General features: G+C 33.0%; 1 protein-coding gene across 1 annotated transcript in view; it reads right to left on the bottom strand.

Moving 5' to 3' along the window:
* The window catches only part of LOC129807130 (protein O-mannosyl-transferase Tmtc3), a 325,993-nt gene that overhangs the window by 5,799 nt on the left and 298,818 nt on the right, over positions 1–21,376 (bottom strand). Inside the window, exons 9-10 of the mRNA XM_055856176.1 lie at positions 7,701–7,887; positions 1,992–2,272 (exon numbers count right to left, since the gene is read on the bottom strand). Coding sequence (XP_055712151.1) covers positions 1,992–2,272; positions 7,701–7,887 — 468 coding nt within the window. The remainder of the gene's footprint in view (positions 1–1,991; positions 2,273–7,700; positions 7,888–21,376) is intronic.

Genomic DNA, 21,376 nt, shown 5'->3' with positions numbered 1-21,376 from the left:
TGTAGCATTACATTATGTAGCATAATATTCCTGTTCCAATATTCTGAGCAAGAAAAAATCTTTTTAGTTCTCGTTTCATCCGCATAGTGTCTATGGACTTTCGGTTCGAATTTTAAAGTATCTCGAGCGTCAATCTTTTCGTACAGAAATAGATCTTGAAAAATTCGAAAATCCATTTGAAGATCCAAAAAATAGACTTTCTTACTTCTTAATAATTTCGTAAGGTGGCGGAAGTTACATACTGTTCGAATTTCGAAGTGCTCAAGTGTCAAAATGTGACGGTCTTCACACTGTTGCGAGGATAAAAACAGAACAACTACGTTTACTGTTCTTGACCCAGTAATTAATCAGTCCATAATCACTGACTGAGTAACTTCTTTTGCCAGCTTTTTAGTGTGATTTGCTCCACCTTGTTCGAAAATTTAGTATGAAAATTTGAAATTGAATTTGAATTCGTTGAACATCAACGACTTTTTGTGCAAATAGAGTTCCATTTAGCTTTTATCCAAGACACTATTGGAGAATCAAAATCTACTTCTGTTTGGACTCAATGTGTCTCAGTCTTTACTTTATAGTAAGGAAAACCAAAATCACGAACCTCATAATATCATAATATTCCTGTTCCATGATGATTTCCTTAGTATCACAGAATAACTTTTCTAATAGCTTTTAAGCGTGGTATTTCATAAATTTCCCCAACTTTGTGTAAACATTTAGTTTAAAAATTCTAAACTAAGTTTGAAATCTTTCAGAATCAACGATATTTTGTGCAAAGAGAGTTTCATTTACTTTTTAGACCAGACATTTTTGGAGAATCAAACTCCAGCTGTGAATTATCGAATTAAATCTCTGACATGACTGAATAACTACACTGAGAGTGAGAGAAATCCGAAAATGTCAAAATAACATTCCGGAAATGGTTATTTTACCCTGCAGTATTGATCCGAAATCGGTGTAAATATTACCCTTTGTAGGTGTATTATGGGTTAGAGTTACCCTTTCTTCATGTTGATTTTACCCTCAAAAGGTGTAAAATAACCATTAAAAAATGTTGAAATATTTTTACACCCGAAAAGTGTTAAAGTTATGACGAAAAAAAGTTAATCGGAGCCTCTTTTTTTCTCACAGTGTGCTTTGACAGCTTCTTAATGTAATCTTTTATAATTTTTTCCAACATTTTATTATGAAAGAATGTTTAGTATGATTTGTGCAAATAGTTGTTTATCTTTTAGCCCAGACACTGTTAGATAAAACTCCGATTGTGAATACATCGATTTGTTATTTTCGAATTTGTATTAAATTGGTTTTTTTTGTTATCTAAAATTAGTTGCGCGTGGTATTTGTCTTGGGAAAAATTGATAATTTCCTCATTAGTGAATAAACTTGGAAATTCTCTTCCTAAAGCAGGCAATTGGACAAATAGTAACTTTGCATGCAGCATGAGAATTTCTATGACCTCAGGTCAGTAGTTATCACTTAAAAATGCAACTGAAAAACAGTGTAATGTTTACAAAACATTTTCCGCCCAATGTTTTCATTGTGAAAGTGGTGAGATTTTTTGTTTAACCTCCACATGCGAAGGATGCATACAAGTGGTTTATCGTTTTGGCTGAGGAGAATTGTGAATCAGACAGGGCAAATACAGTGCACAAATCGATTGAAGAGCATTCGCGATTATTGCAAATAAAACCCTTTTGAGGAAGTTGAGTTGAGCCAGAACTCAGCTGTTTGCAGTCTTAGGCTATAGCAACTGGTGCGAGATGTGGGGGTTTAGTTAAGAGTAGAATGGGAATTGCGAACGGAAATCGCTTACATTAGATGTGAGGGAGCAAACAGAGTGCAAACATACCATAAGCAAACATTTCATGTTGGAGTATTTTCCAGGGAAAAAGGCACAAAATTGGATTAGAAGCATATGGTTATGTATGGTAACATGGGGAGGATTCTAGGGCAAATTGACGATAATTAGAATTAGAAGGAAGGCTGATTACATTTTCTGCAGCGTCCAGATCCTTGATGTTGTTGATGTAGATATCACCGAGGAGGATTAATCCTTTGATATGGTCTGGATGGTATTTAACGAGTTGATTGAGGAAGGGTGCTGCCTCCAGGGGTCGATGATCATCTGCCAGGAGGAGGGCCAAATTGAACAGAGCACTCCGAAAGTCATGCTTGAGATGAACGGCTCGTCTAAACCAATTTTCCGCCTCCTCAATATTCCTATCGTCCATCGCCAACATACCCAAATTGAAGAAGACACGATCATTTTTATCTGTTTTGTCGGATGAGAAAAGATATATATGTATTCATTAGTACAAAAACCAATGTTGCTTATCATTTCATGCCCAAACCCATCACCAGAGAAAAAAAAATACTCGTGGAAATTGAATTAAAAGCTGCAGGAGTAATTCCTCTAATACGATTAATTGTATTATCAGCTTCTTGTTCATGAGTGTTTCTATTCTCTGGCGAGAGATGTGAAGGGTGGCTGTGGTGTAGGGTGAGGCTTTCAAAAGATTTATTGGATTCTTAAGTTTTGGAAGCCCAACAAAATAAATTCAGCTTTGCAATTTGTTTCCTTCCCTATTACACAATTATACTCAGAGAAATTTTACAATGAATATTCCGAGCTACAATGATTATACAAAATATGCTTTTGTACCAGAGAATCTTTTACCAAATGTATTTATTTGGAGTTTGAATAATTAATTATAAACACACCCTTCCCATTTTCTCCATGCACATTGCTCAGATTTATATATCTTTCTGCACACAAAAATAATAAAAATTAGCATAAAAGTGCTTGAAAGCGAAGATTACATCAACCTCCCATTGAAATATTAACGTAAACTTTACATTATCCTAACATTTAGACTTTTTAATGTATTTTCTTAATGCAGAACATTTTTATTGAGAGTTATAAATAAAATAAATTTTGAATGAAGTATTGCAGATTTTACTAGGTTGACCTAAAAGATTAATTAAGTATATAAGCCTTTAATTAAAAAAAAAAACTTCCTCGTTTGTTATGAATTGAAGGCGCGAATTCATTTTGTAATCATAACTTTTTCACTTAAGACGTTAGAAAGAAAAATAGAAAATTTATGGAAAAAAGTCACAATAAAACTTTATTTTATGGTGTAGAAACTAATAAATCAACAAATGAAACATTAACGATTTTTTTTTATTACCCTTCTCTATGTTTGACATTATTGTTATAATTTACGAGTTTGAGCTCTCCGCAAAGTCAAGAGTTGCAGTTATAGAAAATTATTGATAAAACGTGTGCTAAATTAATTGTTTTGACGAAAATTCTATTAAGACTTCGTAAACTTTTGCACGGGTGAAGTTCTTTTGACAAACATAATCCTTGAGGATGATAAAATCAAAACTTTGGGATCAATTTTTTTCTGATTTTTTAGCAGTAAAATATAACTTTAGATAGCCGAAGGAAAAAAAATATCTTGGGTCATCGGTGATTCAATCGCTTGCGCAATGAACCTTAACCTTACCGAGTAAACTAAATTTCTTTTAGAGTTTAGAATACGATTTTAACTCTAGTTAACTTGTGTTGGCCTTCAATTTCTGAAGGTAGTAAAACAGAAATAGAATTAAAGTTGCGTAAATCCTTAATGAAAGAAAATATTTGAAAATTGTGACAGTTTAAAAATTTATTAGAAATCTGTAGTTAGTTCTTAAATCTTAACAGAACAAAATTACACTTTTTGTAGTTTTTTCTTGGACTCAAATAGAGAGCAGAATGAGCTTTGAATTTCAACTTATCGCCGACATGCAGATTAAACGGAAAGAGATATTAGCTTGCAGCCTTCGGTGACCCTCAATGAAAAGGGATTATTTCCATTTTTCCTTTTTGGTAGAGTCTTTTCCTTTTTGCTACTGCCCCCTCCATCCCTATAAAAATCATGTTTTTGTTTTTTTTTTTGTAAATAGCTCCTATGATTTCTTTTTCTTTTTGATATGATCTTTGATTTTGAGATGATGATTTTGATAGGTCAAAATCGTCATCTTGAATTTTTGAAGGTCTTAACGGCTCTAGAGGCCTATTTTTCAACCGATTTGGTTAAATTTAGACATTTTGGAAAGGCCTTGAAATTTTCAATCTGACTGCATCAGTCACACCTAGTAATGAATCGCTAAAGTACCCATATGACCTAAATGTTTTTAAATATTCGGTTTTTCTGTCTGTAAACCTTTTACCTAGCTACAGACAAGTAAGAGATGCGAACTTCCGGTTTTCGGGGAATCCTTTATAAGTCGACCAAAATTTCCTTCCCGTCCTAAACCATGTTTTTTTGGTTTCTTTAAAAAACGCTTGTTACGATTTTTTTTAAATTTGCGGATGTATTTTAGAGATAGCTCAGGCTAATATTTCGTGCATAAGGGAAAGTGCCCATGCTTTGCACGGTCCCAAGCTTTATAATGATTAAATTTTTCCTATGTTTTTCAATAAATGTGACTTTATCGCACCTGTATTTTAAAAACTAGAGGAAAGTGTCCGGTTTTTAAAATATATTGTAGAGTCACATTTATTCAGAAACATAGAAAAGAATAGTCATTATGTAGCTTGGGACCGTGTAAAGCATGGGCACTTTCCACTACATACCCATGACCGAAAAAATGTTCGGCACTAATTTTTGAGGATTAAATGGACTAAATTTATAAGTACTCCAAAATTGTTTCAGCACTTAGGGGAAACTGGGGCACCACCAAACACGGGGTACCACCAAACACTAATTTTTATATCTAAACTACTTGGACTATCTCGACCATTCCTTCAGTGGACAAGCATCCCTATAGTGCCTATAAACTCCTATAGGTCTTATCCTCTGAAGTCGAATATCCGATTAAAAAATCGCAGTGTTTGGTGGTACCCCGTGTTTGGTGGTGCCCCAGTTTCCCCTAGTTATGGATTAAAATTTAAAGGTCAAATACTTAATTCATTCATCAAATACCTTATTTATTAACAAATATAAATTTTCTTGTAATTTATGAATCACATTGATGGTGAACCTCCATGAATACAAAACTTATGTGAAAAATATTCTTAATTTTAATTTAATTTATTTTAAAAATCCACAACAAGTAGGATACAACCTTCTTACAGTCGCGTGGCAAGAAAAAGAATTCAATAAAGGAAAGAAAAAAAATACAAATAAAGAAGAAAGTACATGTTCAATAGGCAAAAGAGCAAAAAAGGAAAAATCCCAGATTGGAAATGTTTTTGATTTACCCGTAGAGAGCTATGTGCTTCACGGGGAAGAGAGTTATAGAGGGCAATTCTTTTTACAAAAAGAGGGCGGTAGAAAAGATCTTGCTCTGCCCTAGGCACTAAGTATCCTTGAACCCTAGCCGAGCCTTGTCAAGAGGGAAACCAGGTAACCAGATGATCCAGTTATCATCAGGCGAGGCAGAGAGAGAAGGGCACGCATTTTAAGGAAGGACGGTAGATTGATTCTCGCCAGTGCACAGTGGGGCCGCTCCATACAAAATGTGGTCAAAACCCTAACTCTGAGGCAAGAAGGTCATATATAGGTAATTTCGGGTCTCTGAATTCATTTTTGGGCATGAAAATTAAAAAATTAATAGGTTTTGGCCGCAACGGCCCCACTGTGCAGTGCCTCACTTTCGCCACTTATATTGAAATCGCAATTTTTCCATTATTTGTGAAATAAATTAGCCGTAAAATTCTTTGCATCTCTACTACTCTAATTGCTTATAGAGTCGAAAAACACTATTTTTTTTGTTTGGAATTTAAATGTTTGAGCATTTTTTAGAGGAATATTTCAAGCAAGTGCATCGAATCCAATATTTCTTACCAAATATAGTTAGTGTCATGAAACTTTTAACGAACAAAATTTACAATTTTGAATAAATAATTTATCTATTGAACAATGAATTACATTCGGTGAATACATAAAATTTGTATTTAGTTAGCTAATGTTTCATTTTATATTATTTTTATGTAAAAATGAGCCATGGCGGAAAGTGGTCATTTTCTAAAATTGATTCACCACCTGTCGCCATTGCTTTTCAATAGGCGACACTAACTTCACTTCGTAGATTCTTAATTATCAAATCTGCTTTGTTTACTTTCTGCAATAGTCTAATAATTTGATTTCTCAAATAAAAGTGAAGAAAAATCATTTAATGTGAATAATAATAAGGTGATCATAATGAAAAAGAAATGCTGAATGTATTATTTGGATAATATTACCCAAAATAATCGAGTTTGAACCTTTCCAAATGGGTGGCGAGAGGTGGTTACAGAACTGGCGAAAAGCGGTAAAAAGTGGCGACGAAGTGGTTATTTTTGCATTGTTAATAAAAATCAGTTTTTACTTTTGTTTTGACGAATGTAGAGCCAATATATCTAAGTAACTTTCTGTCAAATTTGAGTTATCTTATAATAAGGGGTCAAAAGTTATAATACAGTTAATTTCACTTTTTCCTAAAAGTGGCGATAAGTGGTTACTCCACCCTAATATAATTCATGAGGAGCTCTATCTCGTGAGTGCAAGGTGTCTTTTCTTTTACGAAACCAAAAAAAGTTCTTACTTTATCCTAATAGAGCTATACTTAAGATTAAGGACGAGTGGAATCACTAGTCATCACCAAATTGTTATTAACAAATTAGTCTCAGCTTTTAATGAACCATTTAAGGACCAGTGGGTCACCAGTGACCTAAAAACAAAAACATGATTTTTTGATAAAAATATATTTTGTCCTCTAAACAGACAGAAAATAGTTCACTTAGATCAGCGGTGGCTTAAAAATTCTTAAAAACTTAATAAGCTGCACTTGAGAGAAATCCGAAAAAGTCAAAATAACATTCCGGAAATGTTAATTTTACCCTGCAGTATTAATCCGAAAACGGTGTAAATATTACCCTTTTTAGGTGTATTACAGGTTAAAGTTACCCTTATTTAATGTTGATTTTACCCTTAAAAGGTGTAAAATTAGCATTAAAAATTGCTGATATATTTTTACACCCAAAAAGTGTTAAAGTTATAACAAAAAAAGTTAATCGCAGACTATTTTTTCTCAGTGTGCAAATGTCTTTTTATCAACGATGATATAGGAAATGAGAGAATAAGTAAAGTTTGTAAAAAACTAAATTTGTTAGTAGTAGCAATTTGTTAGTTGTTGACGCGAGAAAAGTATTAAAAATTTAATTTGTTTCAAGTAGAAAATAGGGGAATGTAGGCATGGTTCGTACAGAGTGAACCTTCAAACGATGTGAATTTTCTCCTTGTTTGCAAAGAGCTGACATACTATTTCTCATCTCGTCTCATGAGCTTAATAATTATCTATCTTATGGCTAAGAAATGACGAACTAGCACTTTGGAAGCAAAGAGAAAATTTGCGTTGTTTGAAGGTTCACTCTGTGCGAACCATGCCAACATTCCCCTATAGTGCACTAAATTGTTTGAATTATTTATCGTTTGACTCAAAATTATTTTGTATGATTTTCCATACTGATTGAACATAGTCGGAAAATTAAAAATATTAGGATGTTTTGATGATGATGAGGTTTATAATTTTTCTTGTAATTTTTTTTTAGTAAAATGCACTTTTATAATGTAAAAATAAATTTAGAATTTCAATTTTAATATTTCTCTGAGTGTATTCTGAGACATGAAAGGAGGTCATGAAAGTGGATTGTGGAAAAAAGTACAAACCATCAATTGCTAAAAGTTTCAAGAGTCGTTCACGTGCAATCTTCCGTAGTTCGACACGTCCCAACTCCTGCAGCAGAATGGCTGAATTAAGTAGTGCTTGCTCGTGCTCTGGATCGAATTCGAGGGCTTTATCTAAATACGCCAGAGCCTGTGACGCTTTACCCTGCTCCAAGAATACAACGCCCAACTGTTGTGGAGAAATACAAAAGAAAAATCATTGTAATAGAGAAATCACAATTTAGCGATGTGGAAATTGCTTTTAACTTTTCCACAACACTCTGTCTCTTCCTGTTATTATACACACATCTCCAGAACATTTTCTCTTGCTGTTGTTTCCCAATTCGATGAGTGTAATATAGAACAAAAATGGAGTATTTGTACATATGTTCTATCCAATGACATTATTTTGTATTATTTATATGGATGCAGTTGCAGTAAAGTTAGTTGCAAAAGTCCAACGAATTGACGATGAAAATTCAATGGTATGGGTTAGAACCCAGAGGAGAAGACTTGTTCCTTCCAATTGAAGTTGGCAATTTAGAATGCGATTTTCAGTTTTGCCCAGTTTACCAACCGCAACAACATATTGCTCGGAGAGAAAATCTCTCCAGCAACAATTTCATTTTCTTTCACTCACTGTCGCCATCACCCCCAATGAAAAACATTCACTCGGTAGCCCGAATAACCTCCCAAAACGTCCCCCGTCCAATGATGCAATTCGAGGAGAAGAAATCCAATTCGTTTTCACTATATGAGGGATTAGTTCAAATTACGGATTTTCCTTCTTCCACTATTAATTTCTGATTTATTCTCCATACGATTACATACCACATTCCCAATTATGGACATGTATTAATATCAATTTCTTGGACAAGGCCCTGTGTGCATTGCACATAATTCTACCGATAAATTATCGAAACGACAAATTATCGCTGAGCAACACATTTAGTTCCTATCGTAAGTTAACCGTACTGTACAGTGAACCCCCCAACTCCTATAAAATATCTATGGTTCGACTCCCTCTGCTACGTCCAATGAACAACTCAATCTCTTCATGACCAGACGAGTTGTGGTTAATTACACTCAACATGTATAAATTGTACTCATTCAGAGGTAGATTCAACTAAAAGCATTTTGTTTGATTTAACATCTAAATGTTTAATTTAGTCAGATTTATTAGTTGGAAGTATTCATGGTTGTAACCGTTTTAATTATAAATAAAAATGGTTTCTGTCTATTCAATTTTACGATTACGTCGTCCTTTAGGACTTTAACATTGAACAATATCAATTATTTCGTACAATACACCATATTTTCAGCCGATATACTTTTTCTTATTTTATACTGTCATGAACGAGCTAAAATTTTATTGGAAAAAAGAAATTAGATCATCGGAAATTGCATGACCTTTCAAACAAGCCCAAACATGCGCTCTCTGGAGCATTTTTATTTTAACCTTTGATCTTGAAAAATTGTTATTAGGAATGATTCAACGGTATTTTCGTACATGGTCGAATATCCGCCTGGGTAATCTCTAAAACATATCCAGAAATGGGAAAAAATCGCACAACGCGTTTTCGAGCAATCCAAAAAACAATGGGTTTAGAGGGGAAGTGGAGGGGTGAGGGTAATTAGGGGCATGTTATCGATCCTTGGGCAAACTTATGGGGGGACCCCTGAAGGTCGCAAATCGCTATCTCTTACCGTTTGGTTTCAGGCGACAGCCGGACGGATAGACGGACTTTTACATACAGAAAAATGAAAAATTCTTAAACAGAAACACTCAGGAATTTAATTTCAAATCCCATTCAATGAAAGCCAATGCCCTAATCCTATATATCCTTGATCATTTACTTTTAATTGTAATTTGTAAATCTCAGGACATTTTTCATTTTTCAGCTAATACTGAACTTAAACTCTCGATCTCTTAGCGTCAAAAAGATAGGGATTCTAACCCATTTCTTTGGCAAAGAGCTTCTGAATTTAAATGACTCGGGGATTCATGTCCAATTTAAGTTCCTGCACTCTTATATATTTTTAAATTTAGAGTCAAATTTTTTCGGTGTGTATTGATTTTGTTTTTGATTTTCATTGATTTTGATGATTAGATCGAACAACTAGACTATTTTGAAGAAATTCAAGATCCAGAAACCGATTGAAAATCAGCAATGGGAGCTATGTTTCATTGACCAATGCCATGTCATATATACATCTTTGGCAACCCTCCAAAAGATCTTTAAACCTATTTACTTCTTATGGAACGGTATAAATAATGCGAAAACTTCTTTGTCTGAAAACTTTATTACATAAATCTTTCATTAATTTCAATTTCCAATATTTCTCAATATTTGAAAATAATTCAAAAGAGAATTTTCAATGTTTTATAAATAGGGTAAAACAATGTAATTTGGAATCATTTCTAATTTCTGAATTTTTAGATTTCCTGACTACTTTAGATGGGTGAAAGAAAAAACTATGAAGTAGCACTCATGAATGTAGGGCTTGGACTTCTTGGCGGTCTTATTTTTCTCTTCGTTCATCCGAAACAATGACGAAATCTTAAAATTTATGGAAGTAAGTATGATTCCGGTTACCCAATTTTATCTTAACTGACATCGAAATATTGGATAATTTTAGTGGAGTATAAAACTACCGGATCACGGCATTTTAGTGTTTTGTTTCAGTATTAAGTTAAATGAATATTTTATTAACACTTTTTATAATAATTTTTGAAAATTACTTTATGAATTATTATTATTATGATCAGTATTTTTATGGCATTGAATAAACGAGCAGTAAAAAGTCAAATTTGATCAGCAAAAAATTCGAAATGATCAGTAAAAAATAAAAAAATGGTCAGTAAAAAATAAAAAAAGGGCAGCAAAAAGTTTAAAAAGATTAGTAAAAAATTAAAAAAGAGCAGTAGTTTATTAAAGCGGTCAGTAAAAAATGAAAAGTGGTCAGCAAAAAATTAAACATGATCAGTAAAAAGTAAAAAGTGATCAGTGAAAAATAAAACATGATCAGTAAAAAGTAAAAGATGATCAATAAAAAACAAAAAGTGGTCAGTAAAAAATAAAAAGCGGTTAGTAAAAAATTGAAAATGAGCAGTAAAAATATTGAATTTGGTCAGCAACAAATTAAAAATGATCAGTAAAAAATATTTAAAAAAGCAGCAAAAAATTAAAAATGAGCAGTAAAAAATAAAAAGTGGTCAGCAAAAATTTAAAACGAGCAGTAGAAATATTCGAGATGATCAATAAAAAGTTAAAAAGTGATCAGCAAAGAATTAAAAGGAGCAGTAAAAAATAAAAAATAATCAGTAAAAAACAAAAAGTGGTCAGCAAAAATTAAAAAGTGATCAGTGAAAAATTAAATATGGTCAGTAAAAAATTAAATTTCATAAGGCTTTATGTGTTCTGGGTGCTTTCAAACTAATTTATTACTCATAGTACAGAATAATTTATTACTCATAGATATTGCTTATTTATGCAAAATTTGATCTTTAAAAAACTCGTTATATTTAAAATAAGTATTGAAACTCTTTAGGAAAATTCCTAAGTTAACAATTTAATAGGTTGCATAAAGAGTGCATTAGCAGATTTTTAAAAAAAATTAGCTTCAATGTACCTCTAATGCACAGGCTTTTTAGAAAAAGGGATGATATTTTACGGGAATTTTCAGGTTGTAAAGTACCTATACTTAGTACTCTATATACTTTCTCAATGACCATTGAGTAAGAGTAAAAAAATGTAGAAAAAGTGATAGAGGACGTAATATAACAGCACTATAGTGGGCGATAGCTTGATATTGGGCCATAGTCACATCAGGGTTTAGGGCTTGTGAGCAGATATTCTGCATCTTCCCAGCACCACGCTCATGGGGATGATTCTGGGGGAAATGGGATGGGAAAGAGAGATGAGTGGGTGGTGGAAATGTGGTGCATGGTAAATTTAGCACTGTATGTAATTATATGTGCTCTCTTAACAACGATCCTCCATTGAGACAGAGGTGATTATATACACGTACACACCATTCAGTTCACTTCTAACATCCGAACACCCGCTCCACCTACTGTCTACTTTCCATACAACATGAGACATTACATACATTTAAACTTAATTCTCCACGTCTAGGATATTTATGGCCCCCTATATCTACATATTTGGAGTCGTACAATTTCAAACATTCCATTCCAAAGTGCACGAAAAGAGGAACAATATACATTGCATTTTACTACCTTGTTTCCTTCATGATGGAGTACCAAAGAGAAAAATTAGTGAGCAATTTAGACAGAGTGATGAAAACCATTGAGAATAATACAGGTAGATTGATATAGTTGTCAACATAGCGAAAATAACTACCATAGTAGCATTCCACCCTCTGAATGATAATTATGTTTTTATGATAAAATTACAATGGTAAGGGGTATTTTTAAAAGTTATAGATGACTTTTTTTATTGAAAAACTTTCTAGACATTTTGATTCCCATGTTGCCTCGACAACGGTCAATTTCATCAGATTAATTGACTTTTAATTATACAACAAAGTCTGTTGTTTACCAGCATTTTTCCTTGCATAATGATTGTTTCTCAACAAGGTTAATTAAATTGGTTCACGTCGAAAAAGGTCGATGTCCGAAACCATTTAATTGATTTTTCCTCTTAAGGGCAGAATCACATTGACAGTAAAATGCTCACCGTCACCGTTAAAGCCTCATATCGTAATTCGTTAATTTATGCACTTTCATTGCAATTCTTATACGGGCATCAGAGCTAAGACTTAGCCATATGGCTTAACTACTCTAATTTCTTATCAATTACAATTTTTTGGAAAAATTTAATTTAGGATTGGACTATTAAAGATAAGAGACCTATAGATTCTCAAAAAGCAATAAAATTGCTCGCTATTCAGGATCTTGAGACCTTTGGTAACTAGGCTAAACCTCTGGTCTGAAGACTGCTTTACGCAAATTCTCAATTACCGTATTACCTTATCTTATACTTCGAGGCACTAGATGAGAATAATATAAGAAAATTGAAAAAAATAAAACGAAAATGTGATAAACGGTGGCAAAAAACTGTACGGTTAGTGACTTGTACAGTTTTTTTGCTCAGCGTTTATCGCATTTTCGTTATATTTCTTCAATTTTCTTATATTACTTTCACCTAGTGCCTCGGAGTATAAGATAAGGTTATACGGTAATTGAAAATTTGCGATAGAATTGCAATGAAAATGCATAAATTTACGAATTACGGCGAGCATTTTACTGTCAATGTAAATTTAAAGTAATTTGTATCATTTTAATTCGCTTCGACCTAGATATAATTTAATTTAGCTCCAGAATTATTTTCTATATCTAAATTACTATATACGTTAAAGCCGAGTTTTCTTTTAAAATATGCAAAAAACAAAGTTTTACATGTCTTCCCAGATAAATGTAGCTGAAAATATCGCTATTAAACTTTATGAATTCCTTAAAATAAGCATGTAATATAGTGTTTATATTTTAATTTTTTTCCTCTTTTCCAAGAAAAATTGTTGAGTATTCTATCTACCGCGGTCTATCACTTAACTGAGCGCGCTAGGAATAAACTATTTACCAAAAACGGCCGGTAGGTTTAGTGTTAAGATATTTTTTTTAAAGCTACATTTCAAACATTTTCGATTTTTACGGAAAATGTTTGTCATATAAATTTCACGTTCTTCAGTTTAACCCTTTAAGGACGAGTGGGATACCGGTGTCCCCAAACACCAAAACATTTTTGTTGACTGTAGAAAGATTATATTTTGTCAGGAACTAAGTTTAAGTTTTTGAAACAACGATGCCCTATTTATCCTTCCTTAACTCTTTAACGACGAGACACTTTTCACGGACTGAAAATCAACAATAAAAATTAAACAGGAAAACATAATCAATGATAGGTCTTTCACCTAACCTTGGAAGGTCCAACAGAGTCTGATTCGGTGTATTTTATGTTTCTATAAGCGATAGGGACAAAAATAGCTCAAAAATTTAATTAATATTTCTGACAATACCAATGAATAATAATTTTCGTTTTAATGAGAAATATTACGTATGAGTATTGTAGTTTTTATTGCCAAAGGGGATTTGCTTAAAAAAATTGGAAGTATAAAAAATAAATAAAATCAATTATAAATTTGAGAATTTAAAAATTCACCATTTTTGAGCTTAAATATTTACTATATAGCAAATAGCTGGAGATTTGCAAAAAATATCCTAGATTCCCTCATCCTTCTACTTTGCAATTACGTACAAACATAATAAAAAAATTACTTTAGGTAGTCAGAAAAAATTATTTTCTTTATGGGACACCGGTGTTCCAATCGTTCTTAAAGGCTAAAGAGTTAAAATTCACTTTAAACGCGAGATTATTCAAATTGGATAATTTTAGAAACGGTGGTATATTTTTTGTGATTTTAGATAATCAAAAATAAAAATTAAATACATACAGAAAAAAATTAGGATCAGATCATGACAAATAGATTTCAGATTAGAGATCCTTAACCCTTTAAGGACGATTGGAACACCGGTGTCGCAAAAAAAATTCCTACATCCTTCTAAAGTTATGTTTTACTCTAAAAAGTTAGGAAAGTGATGTTGTCTGACCCCCAACTTTTGACCCTCCCGTTCCCGTACTTAAAGAGAAAAGGAACAGCTAACAATTTTTACTGTTTATAATAAGGATATTGATGAGACGATTGTTTTACTACTCGAATTCAAGGAGAGGGCAGTTATATATTTGTTGCACAAAGTCTGTTAGTGAATGACTAGAAATTTTGGTAAGGGGGAGGTTTACTTTCTTTATAGACTATTGTGCAACATTCTGATTTTTATAAGTTTTAGCAATTTTAGATCTATTATTTGTTTAGAACAGCAGTAGAGGGAAGTGGGGCAGCTTTGAAATTGGTATTTTCCCAATTGGTAATTTTGAAATTGGTATTGGAATTAACCCATTCAGTCAATGTACCAGAAATACTTGAGATAGAATGAACATATTTTGGGATTAGTTTCCTACAGATTAGTAGATGATTTTTTTGAAAAGAAAAAAAAATTTATCTCATATGGGAGCGCGGGGAGCCTCTGTCAAACACACGTCTTAACGGTCACCTAATTTAAATTCTGTGCATTAATTCATTACAAACTCTATTGCTTTAGATAGAGTAACTATCCAAGAACACCAATTGGCAACTAGAATTCAAATCAGGAAAGAGGAAAGTGGTCAATTTTAACAAATTCGACGGGATGTCGTATTTTCCGTCCGCCATTTTGAGCAAAAATTTTGCATGACCTTCCGCAAGGCAAGAAAATAATAACAAAATGTATTTTCATCTATGTCGGACTATTTTTCTCAAGTAATTGAATAACTAACGTTGCTAAAAATCCATTCCCGACAGCAATTCGGATAAAAATTGCCCAGAAATAAATCATCAAAAATCACTCAATTTACGTATGATGTATAATACAATGGTAAGGAATGGGTTAATCCACATCGTAATGTAATTTAGCTTCTCAATCTGTTTGTGCAGCTAAATTATATCATAATAAGGCTCAATTTTATTTAAATATTGGTGAAAAATCCCAATTTCAAAGCTGCCCCACATACGAAGGCGCCCAACTTTCCCCTAATATAAAGAGGATGGTTTGGTAATAGAATAAAATCTAATGGGAGAAAAAGTAATGAAACATTAAAGGTCATTAAGATTTTTTTTTATTATGATTTCAAAAGAATTAGCATGTTGAAAACGCACTGTTAATCATTTGACATAGCATTTACAGCCTTTCATAATTATTAAATAATATATGAAACTTTATAAAGCATTTTAAAGTGCTTATAATTAAAAAAATAGTCTACATATATGACCATAAATTAAATTTTTTTAATGACTTTTTTGTGCTGAAAGCATATTAAATTACTCCGGGATAGGCTTATATTGGTTCTTTTTCCTCCTTTGGTGCTAATGTAAAAAGCAAGCTAACAAAATGGCGTGAAAAAATATGGTGAAAATGAGGAAAAAGTATGGAGAAGAAAATGTAGTAAATCCTCAATTGTTGACACAATAAATTGTCCATTTTATTTGAAGTGAACCACCACTCTGGGGAAAAGAATATCACATATATGGAGCAATGTATAAACTTTCACTCTATGTCAAGTGGAATTATCATTCTATGGGAGACAATAATGAAAAATAGCAGAAATTGTGTGAATCTCCCCAAAAATACAGCTTTGCCAGCATCCAGTATTTGCAGCCAAGTCTCTTGTGTTGGAAAAAGGATCACGGATATGGGGGAGGACAAGCACAAATCCTAAGGAACTTATGTATAAGAACTTGTAAAAGAAGCAACTTTGAGAGCTCAACATCTCGCATTTCTCAATAATAATTGTGTGTATGTGTGTCCCATTTCGTATTATTATTGTCTTACATTCGGGGAAATTGTGTGTTTTTGGGGGTTTTGGATGAGGCAGTTGAAATAGTACAGCAGGAAAATTTTCACCATGTAAACCCCTTCTCAAACTATCTATTTCCCCCCTTTATCCTCTATTTACAATTTTGCCAACGAGAATATTGTGGCCTGTGAGAAAATTTGTCGGACCGTTGCTGCATCACGTTCACACAGTAACATTATGTGCTTTCATATAACGTTAAAATAATAAAACTTAATTGAAAACACTCTCCCAAAAACATAATAAATCCCATGCGTCTATAAAAATTAACAGACAATTTTCACTTGGCGCCTCCATCATGTGTAAAATATAACATTTTTTTGACCTTCACCCCAGAGCGTTATGTCTGAGAAAGCTCCTTCTATGCTTTCACCCGCCCTAAAATAAAATGAAATATGTGCAATCGTAAATAAGTTATGTCCGTATGAATGGTAAGGAATGGGACGTTGAAATGGCTTGTGAAACAGAAATCGGATCTTTAGTGGCGGGCTCCATGTAAAATAAATTGTTTTATTTTCCCTTCAAAACTATTCAATGAAAGTGTATATTGACATAAGGTTCCACTAAAGAAAACTTCTTTGCATTAAGCCTTTTGGAAAGGATCGCATAAAAATAAAGAAAAAACAATTATGCACAAAAATATTTAAACTTTATGACACTACCTAACTCACAGTGAGATAGATTCTGTCTAAAGCATTTCTTATATCTACAATATCTAATCTCAAAGCAAGATTAATAAAGAATATTAAATTAAGAAACTCTCGGGAAACTTTGTATTTATTTAGAGTTATGATTGACGTGTAAATTAATTAGAGTTTATTATTTACTATACTAGAATTAAAATTATCTAGCCAAAACTTTTGTTAAAGTATTCTATTTCAAAAACAGAAAATATTTCATAAAACTTTGCAATTTAGAGTTTCTTTCTTATCGGTCAAGATTTCTGGGGAAATTTTGACTTAGGAAACACTAATGCCAAATGACTCAACTTAATTTTTACAGAATTGCAATTTTTAGACATTAAGAAATTGGACAAACTTCAAGTCAGAAACTGACTTAGGGCTTAGCCATAAGGCTTAACATCTCGAATTTTTTTTCCGTCAGGATTTTAGGAAAAAAAAATGCATTTTGACTTAATATTCGATATTATGGGTTGATAATCTATTAGATTTTGAAAAACCACCAAAATTACTTGTTTTGGACTGTAAGACCTTTAGCAATTGGATTAAATCTCGAGTATCAAATCCTTGTAAGACCGCCTTCAGACCAGAGGTTTAGCTCTTAGTTCTTGAGAGTCTCAAAACCTTCAACAGCAATCGATTTTATTTATTTTTCAGAATCTAATAGGTCATTTGCTCTTAATAATCCAATCAGAAGTCAAAATTTTCCAAAAAATCTTGATCGATGAGAAATTAAAGAATTTCAGCCATATGGCTTAAGTTTCTCAAATAGCAATTTGGAGTAAGATTACCGTTGGATGTACGTATCTCTCCTTGGAAATTACAAGGGGCCAACTCACTTTTTGGCGATTTTGAGGTTTAAGTGCACTCAGACACTAATTAAGACATAAATTTCGTTATTAGAAAAGTTTTTCAAAATTTTACTCTTTATGATTGCTTGCGCGGTTTTGTTTGAATTCAAGGGGCACAAAATAGATTTATCGTTCAAATTTTTGTGAAACAAGGAACTAACTCAAGCAAGTTGATCCCGTGTCATTCTAATTTCATGAAAATTTGCGCATCATTTAGAATGACAAAGAGCTAACTCATAAAAAAAAAACATATTTTGAAAGGTAAAAATATGTATGTTTCGATGTTTATAATAATGCTCATACAAATACAAAAGAATTAAATTGTTTTTATTAACATACTTAATTGAGATAATTATTTATACAAAGTTGAATCTTTCATGCTGTCTCCTGAAAAATGGCTCAGATTGAGTTGGCGCCTTGTAATTTCCAAGGAGCGGTATGTATTCTGGATTCCAAAGTCGGGTCCTGTGACGGTTGTCAGAGAGTCAAATGACAGAAATTTGGGATTAATATGACGGTTATAATCTAAGTCATTTGGCGTCATAATAACCCTGAGATTACTCGCTCACGACTAAAATATTACGCCGACTTCCGGTAACTTCCAGTGTCCCTATAAAAAATCTTCCCTTAACTGGGTTGAATTCGCAAAGTAATTGATATTTTCGCGTGTTTTCTCAACAATATAATAGTGTACATTGGGAGGAAAAGCTCCTTCAGTAGAGATGTGTTTTGTTATTCAAAAAAGTACAGTGCCAACAGGAATTAAATGAAAATTAGGCAATTTTTTACATGATAAACACACAAACATTTTTTTTATAAAATGAAATTTTATGGTTCAAGAGTTTGCTCCAGTTTCTGTAATGTCCGGTGATTAAAATTTAGTGTCGAAAAGGCCTATTTAGTGAAAATTTTAAAAGATTTTTTTGTGTTGTTGCTATCCAGTTGGAAAATTTTCGACATGTCGGATGCCTCATTTAGCAATAGTCGAACGGCAAAAATCTTCGCAAATGTGAGTAGTGAATTAGGGAAAAAATACATAGAACGTTGTAGAAAACGATAGAAAATGTGAAGAATTTTAGAGAAAATAGTGTCCTCGGTGGTAGTGCAATACAAAGTTGTGAAGTGCACTTAACGTTTTCATTCAAAGTGTGTACGTCGATTTTATACCTATGCGCTAGAGAAGGACGCCAAATGCATTGTTTTTGGCGCGTCATTTTTTGTACGGAAAAATACCGTCATTTGGAGTCGCTTTTGTTACTTCATGGCAGAGTAAACTTTAGAACCGTAAAATAACGATAATATTACTAATTCAATCTTCAGAGAAGCTGTGACCATTATACGACGATAATATGACTAATTTTTAGGATTCCAATTAGGAGTAAACTTTTTGACCATGTCTTGTACACCAGAAACCAGTCATTTTTGAGTCAGAGTAATTTTTTGCGCATTGGGTTAGGGTCTGAAGTCCATGTGAGATATATTACCGTTAGGCTTATGTGCTCCCCCAAGATTGATCTGTACTTGAGATGAATTTTTCTTAACCCTACTTTATCCTTTCCAAAATGAAAGAGTAACCAGTATCTTGAAAAAATATGTGCAAAGTATTTTTGTTTTCTTTTTTTCTTTAAATCGTTTGCGAATGTTTGTGAATTTCAAACGGATAATTACGAAATCTTTGTTAAGGTATACCCCAGCACAAATTCGTAAAAGTTTGTACGTTGTTCACAAACTTTTTTCATTACTGAACATACATGACGAAAATTTTTGAATTTTTTTTATAAACATTTGTTCGCAAATTTTTGTATAAAAGCCTTTTCGTATTATTTAACGATTTTTTCAAGCATTTGTCTTGATAGTAAAACTTTACGTAAAGACATTACAAAATGAGTCTTATTTCTGTACGAATCGTACGAATTCTGTACGATTTGTAAAAAGATGTATAATCTTTTGCAAACTTGTTAGTGGGTGATTATACTAATTTTCCCTGAGATTCTCTGGAATAAGTGCTCTGAATGCTTTAGGTTCCTTTAAAAAACGTATGTGTTCTCCGTGGATTTTTCGCAATCAGATTTTAGTTCAGTCAGATGTCCTACAACTCTCACGATGGATTAAAAGATTCTGTCGACAAATGGCACTAACAGATGGACAAGGAAATCTTCCGGTGATTTTAAAATTGTCAGCAGTTCCATTTTCAATTAACTTTCCGCTGGCACTGGGGAAAATGCAATTAGTGCTTAATTAATTTTCAGCTAGCTCACCTTGTATTTTTGCTATGTCTATATATCACCCCGCATGTGCATTGATTTCTTTTACTACCCACCAATAGACTCATTTAGCACTGCATCCAACATCTTCTGCCCCTCTGGAGCTTATCCTCGTTATTTCATCATCGAATTGATAGACAAGAACATGAAATTGTACTTTTCACGTTTTATTATCCCAGCACTCCCATTTATTGGGTGCTGCCTTTATCCCCATCATCTAAGTCACGAAGAGGATTACAACATCCTTGTGCCGTCCGCGAAAAAGCCATTTCAATTTACTTTCTTTCACAATGTCACGAATATTCCATTTCGTCTTATGACACTTTCCTTCTCATTCTCCATGAAAAAGTATTTCGTCTTTACGGATGTGTGGAAATTTTTTCCTCTAAATACCAGTACATTATGGCACAAAACCTAATCTTGATTGATTATTGAGGGGGAACAATATAACCTCGATTGGTCGCATCTTTGAGGGCAGAAAAAAATAATCCAACTCTGGGTTATAAAGAAAAAAAAATAGTAAAGCTTTTAAGCTCATTATTGTACGTCATTTCTCTCACAGTCGCTTTTTTTCCTGGTTCTCTGCACCATTCCTCATCTTTTGCCATTCGTGTGAATAAATGTGTGTGCGTCGCTGTCTTACAAGTTCCCATCTTTCAGTTACATCTCTCGAATTGGATGGAGGAGGAAATTAATTTTTTTATGCTCTTCCACATCCCCGCACCTTGGCCAGAGCCAATCCAATCCTTAGCTTTATACAAAAGAAATACCGGAAGGAAGCGCCGTGGGCGGATGATAATCCCTCAAAACATAATGAAATTATTCAGGAGAGTGGGATAGAGATGGGAGTGAATAAGGAGAAAATGATGGAGAGCTGCAGACATTTTTTTCGAATTTGTCCAGGTAACTGATGAATCTTTTAGAAATATTGCATAAAATATATATTTATAGGTGAGCAAGCGAGAGTATAGGGGATACATTAAACAAAAAATGTAGTTTGATTATTGGAATTTTCGAGGAACTATAATAGAAAGAAGATTGTACGTGGAATTTAGATTTTTTTGATAGAATGGACAGTAAATGGGTAAAGTGGTAGGGTTTTTGCTTTATGATGCAAATGAACCGAGTTTGAATAGCATCAGAAATTTTTTCTCTAAATAAAGATATTCGAATTGGATCTAGTAAGTTTAACTGGACTTGATTTTACGAAACATGGGACCGAAAACCTCTTACCTATAGGTCCCGAAATCCCCTTGTGATAAGGCTTAGATCCTCTCTAATGAATGTTTTCCCACCATTTTAAGGGTGCTTTACCGTAGATGCAGGTGACTTTGCCCCTACTGCTCGTGAGCTTTTCTTTAATTCTAGCACTTGAGGATGTTATATACTGATCCGATCCGATTAGAGTACTCC

This window comes from Phlebotomus papatasi, chromosome 3, assembly GCF_024763615.1.
Source record: "Phlebotomus papatasi isolate M1 chromosome 3, Ppap_2.1, whole genome shotgun sequence".
NCBI classification, from domain to species: Eukaryota; Metazoa; Arthropoda; class Insecta; order Diptera; family Psychodidae; genus Phlebotomus; species Phlebotomus papatasi.
Note: the sequence above shows the minus strand (reverse complement) of the source record. Positions and strands in the feature narration are given on the sequence as shown.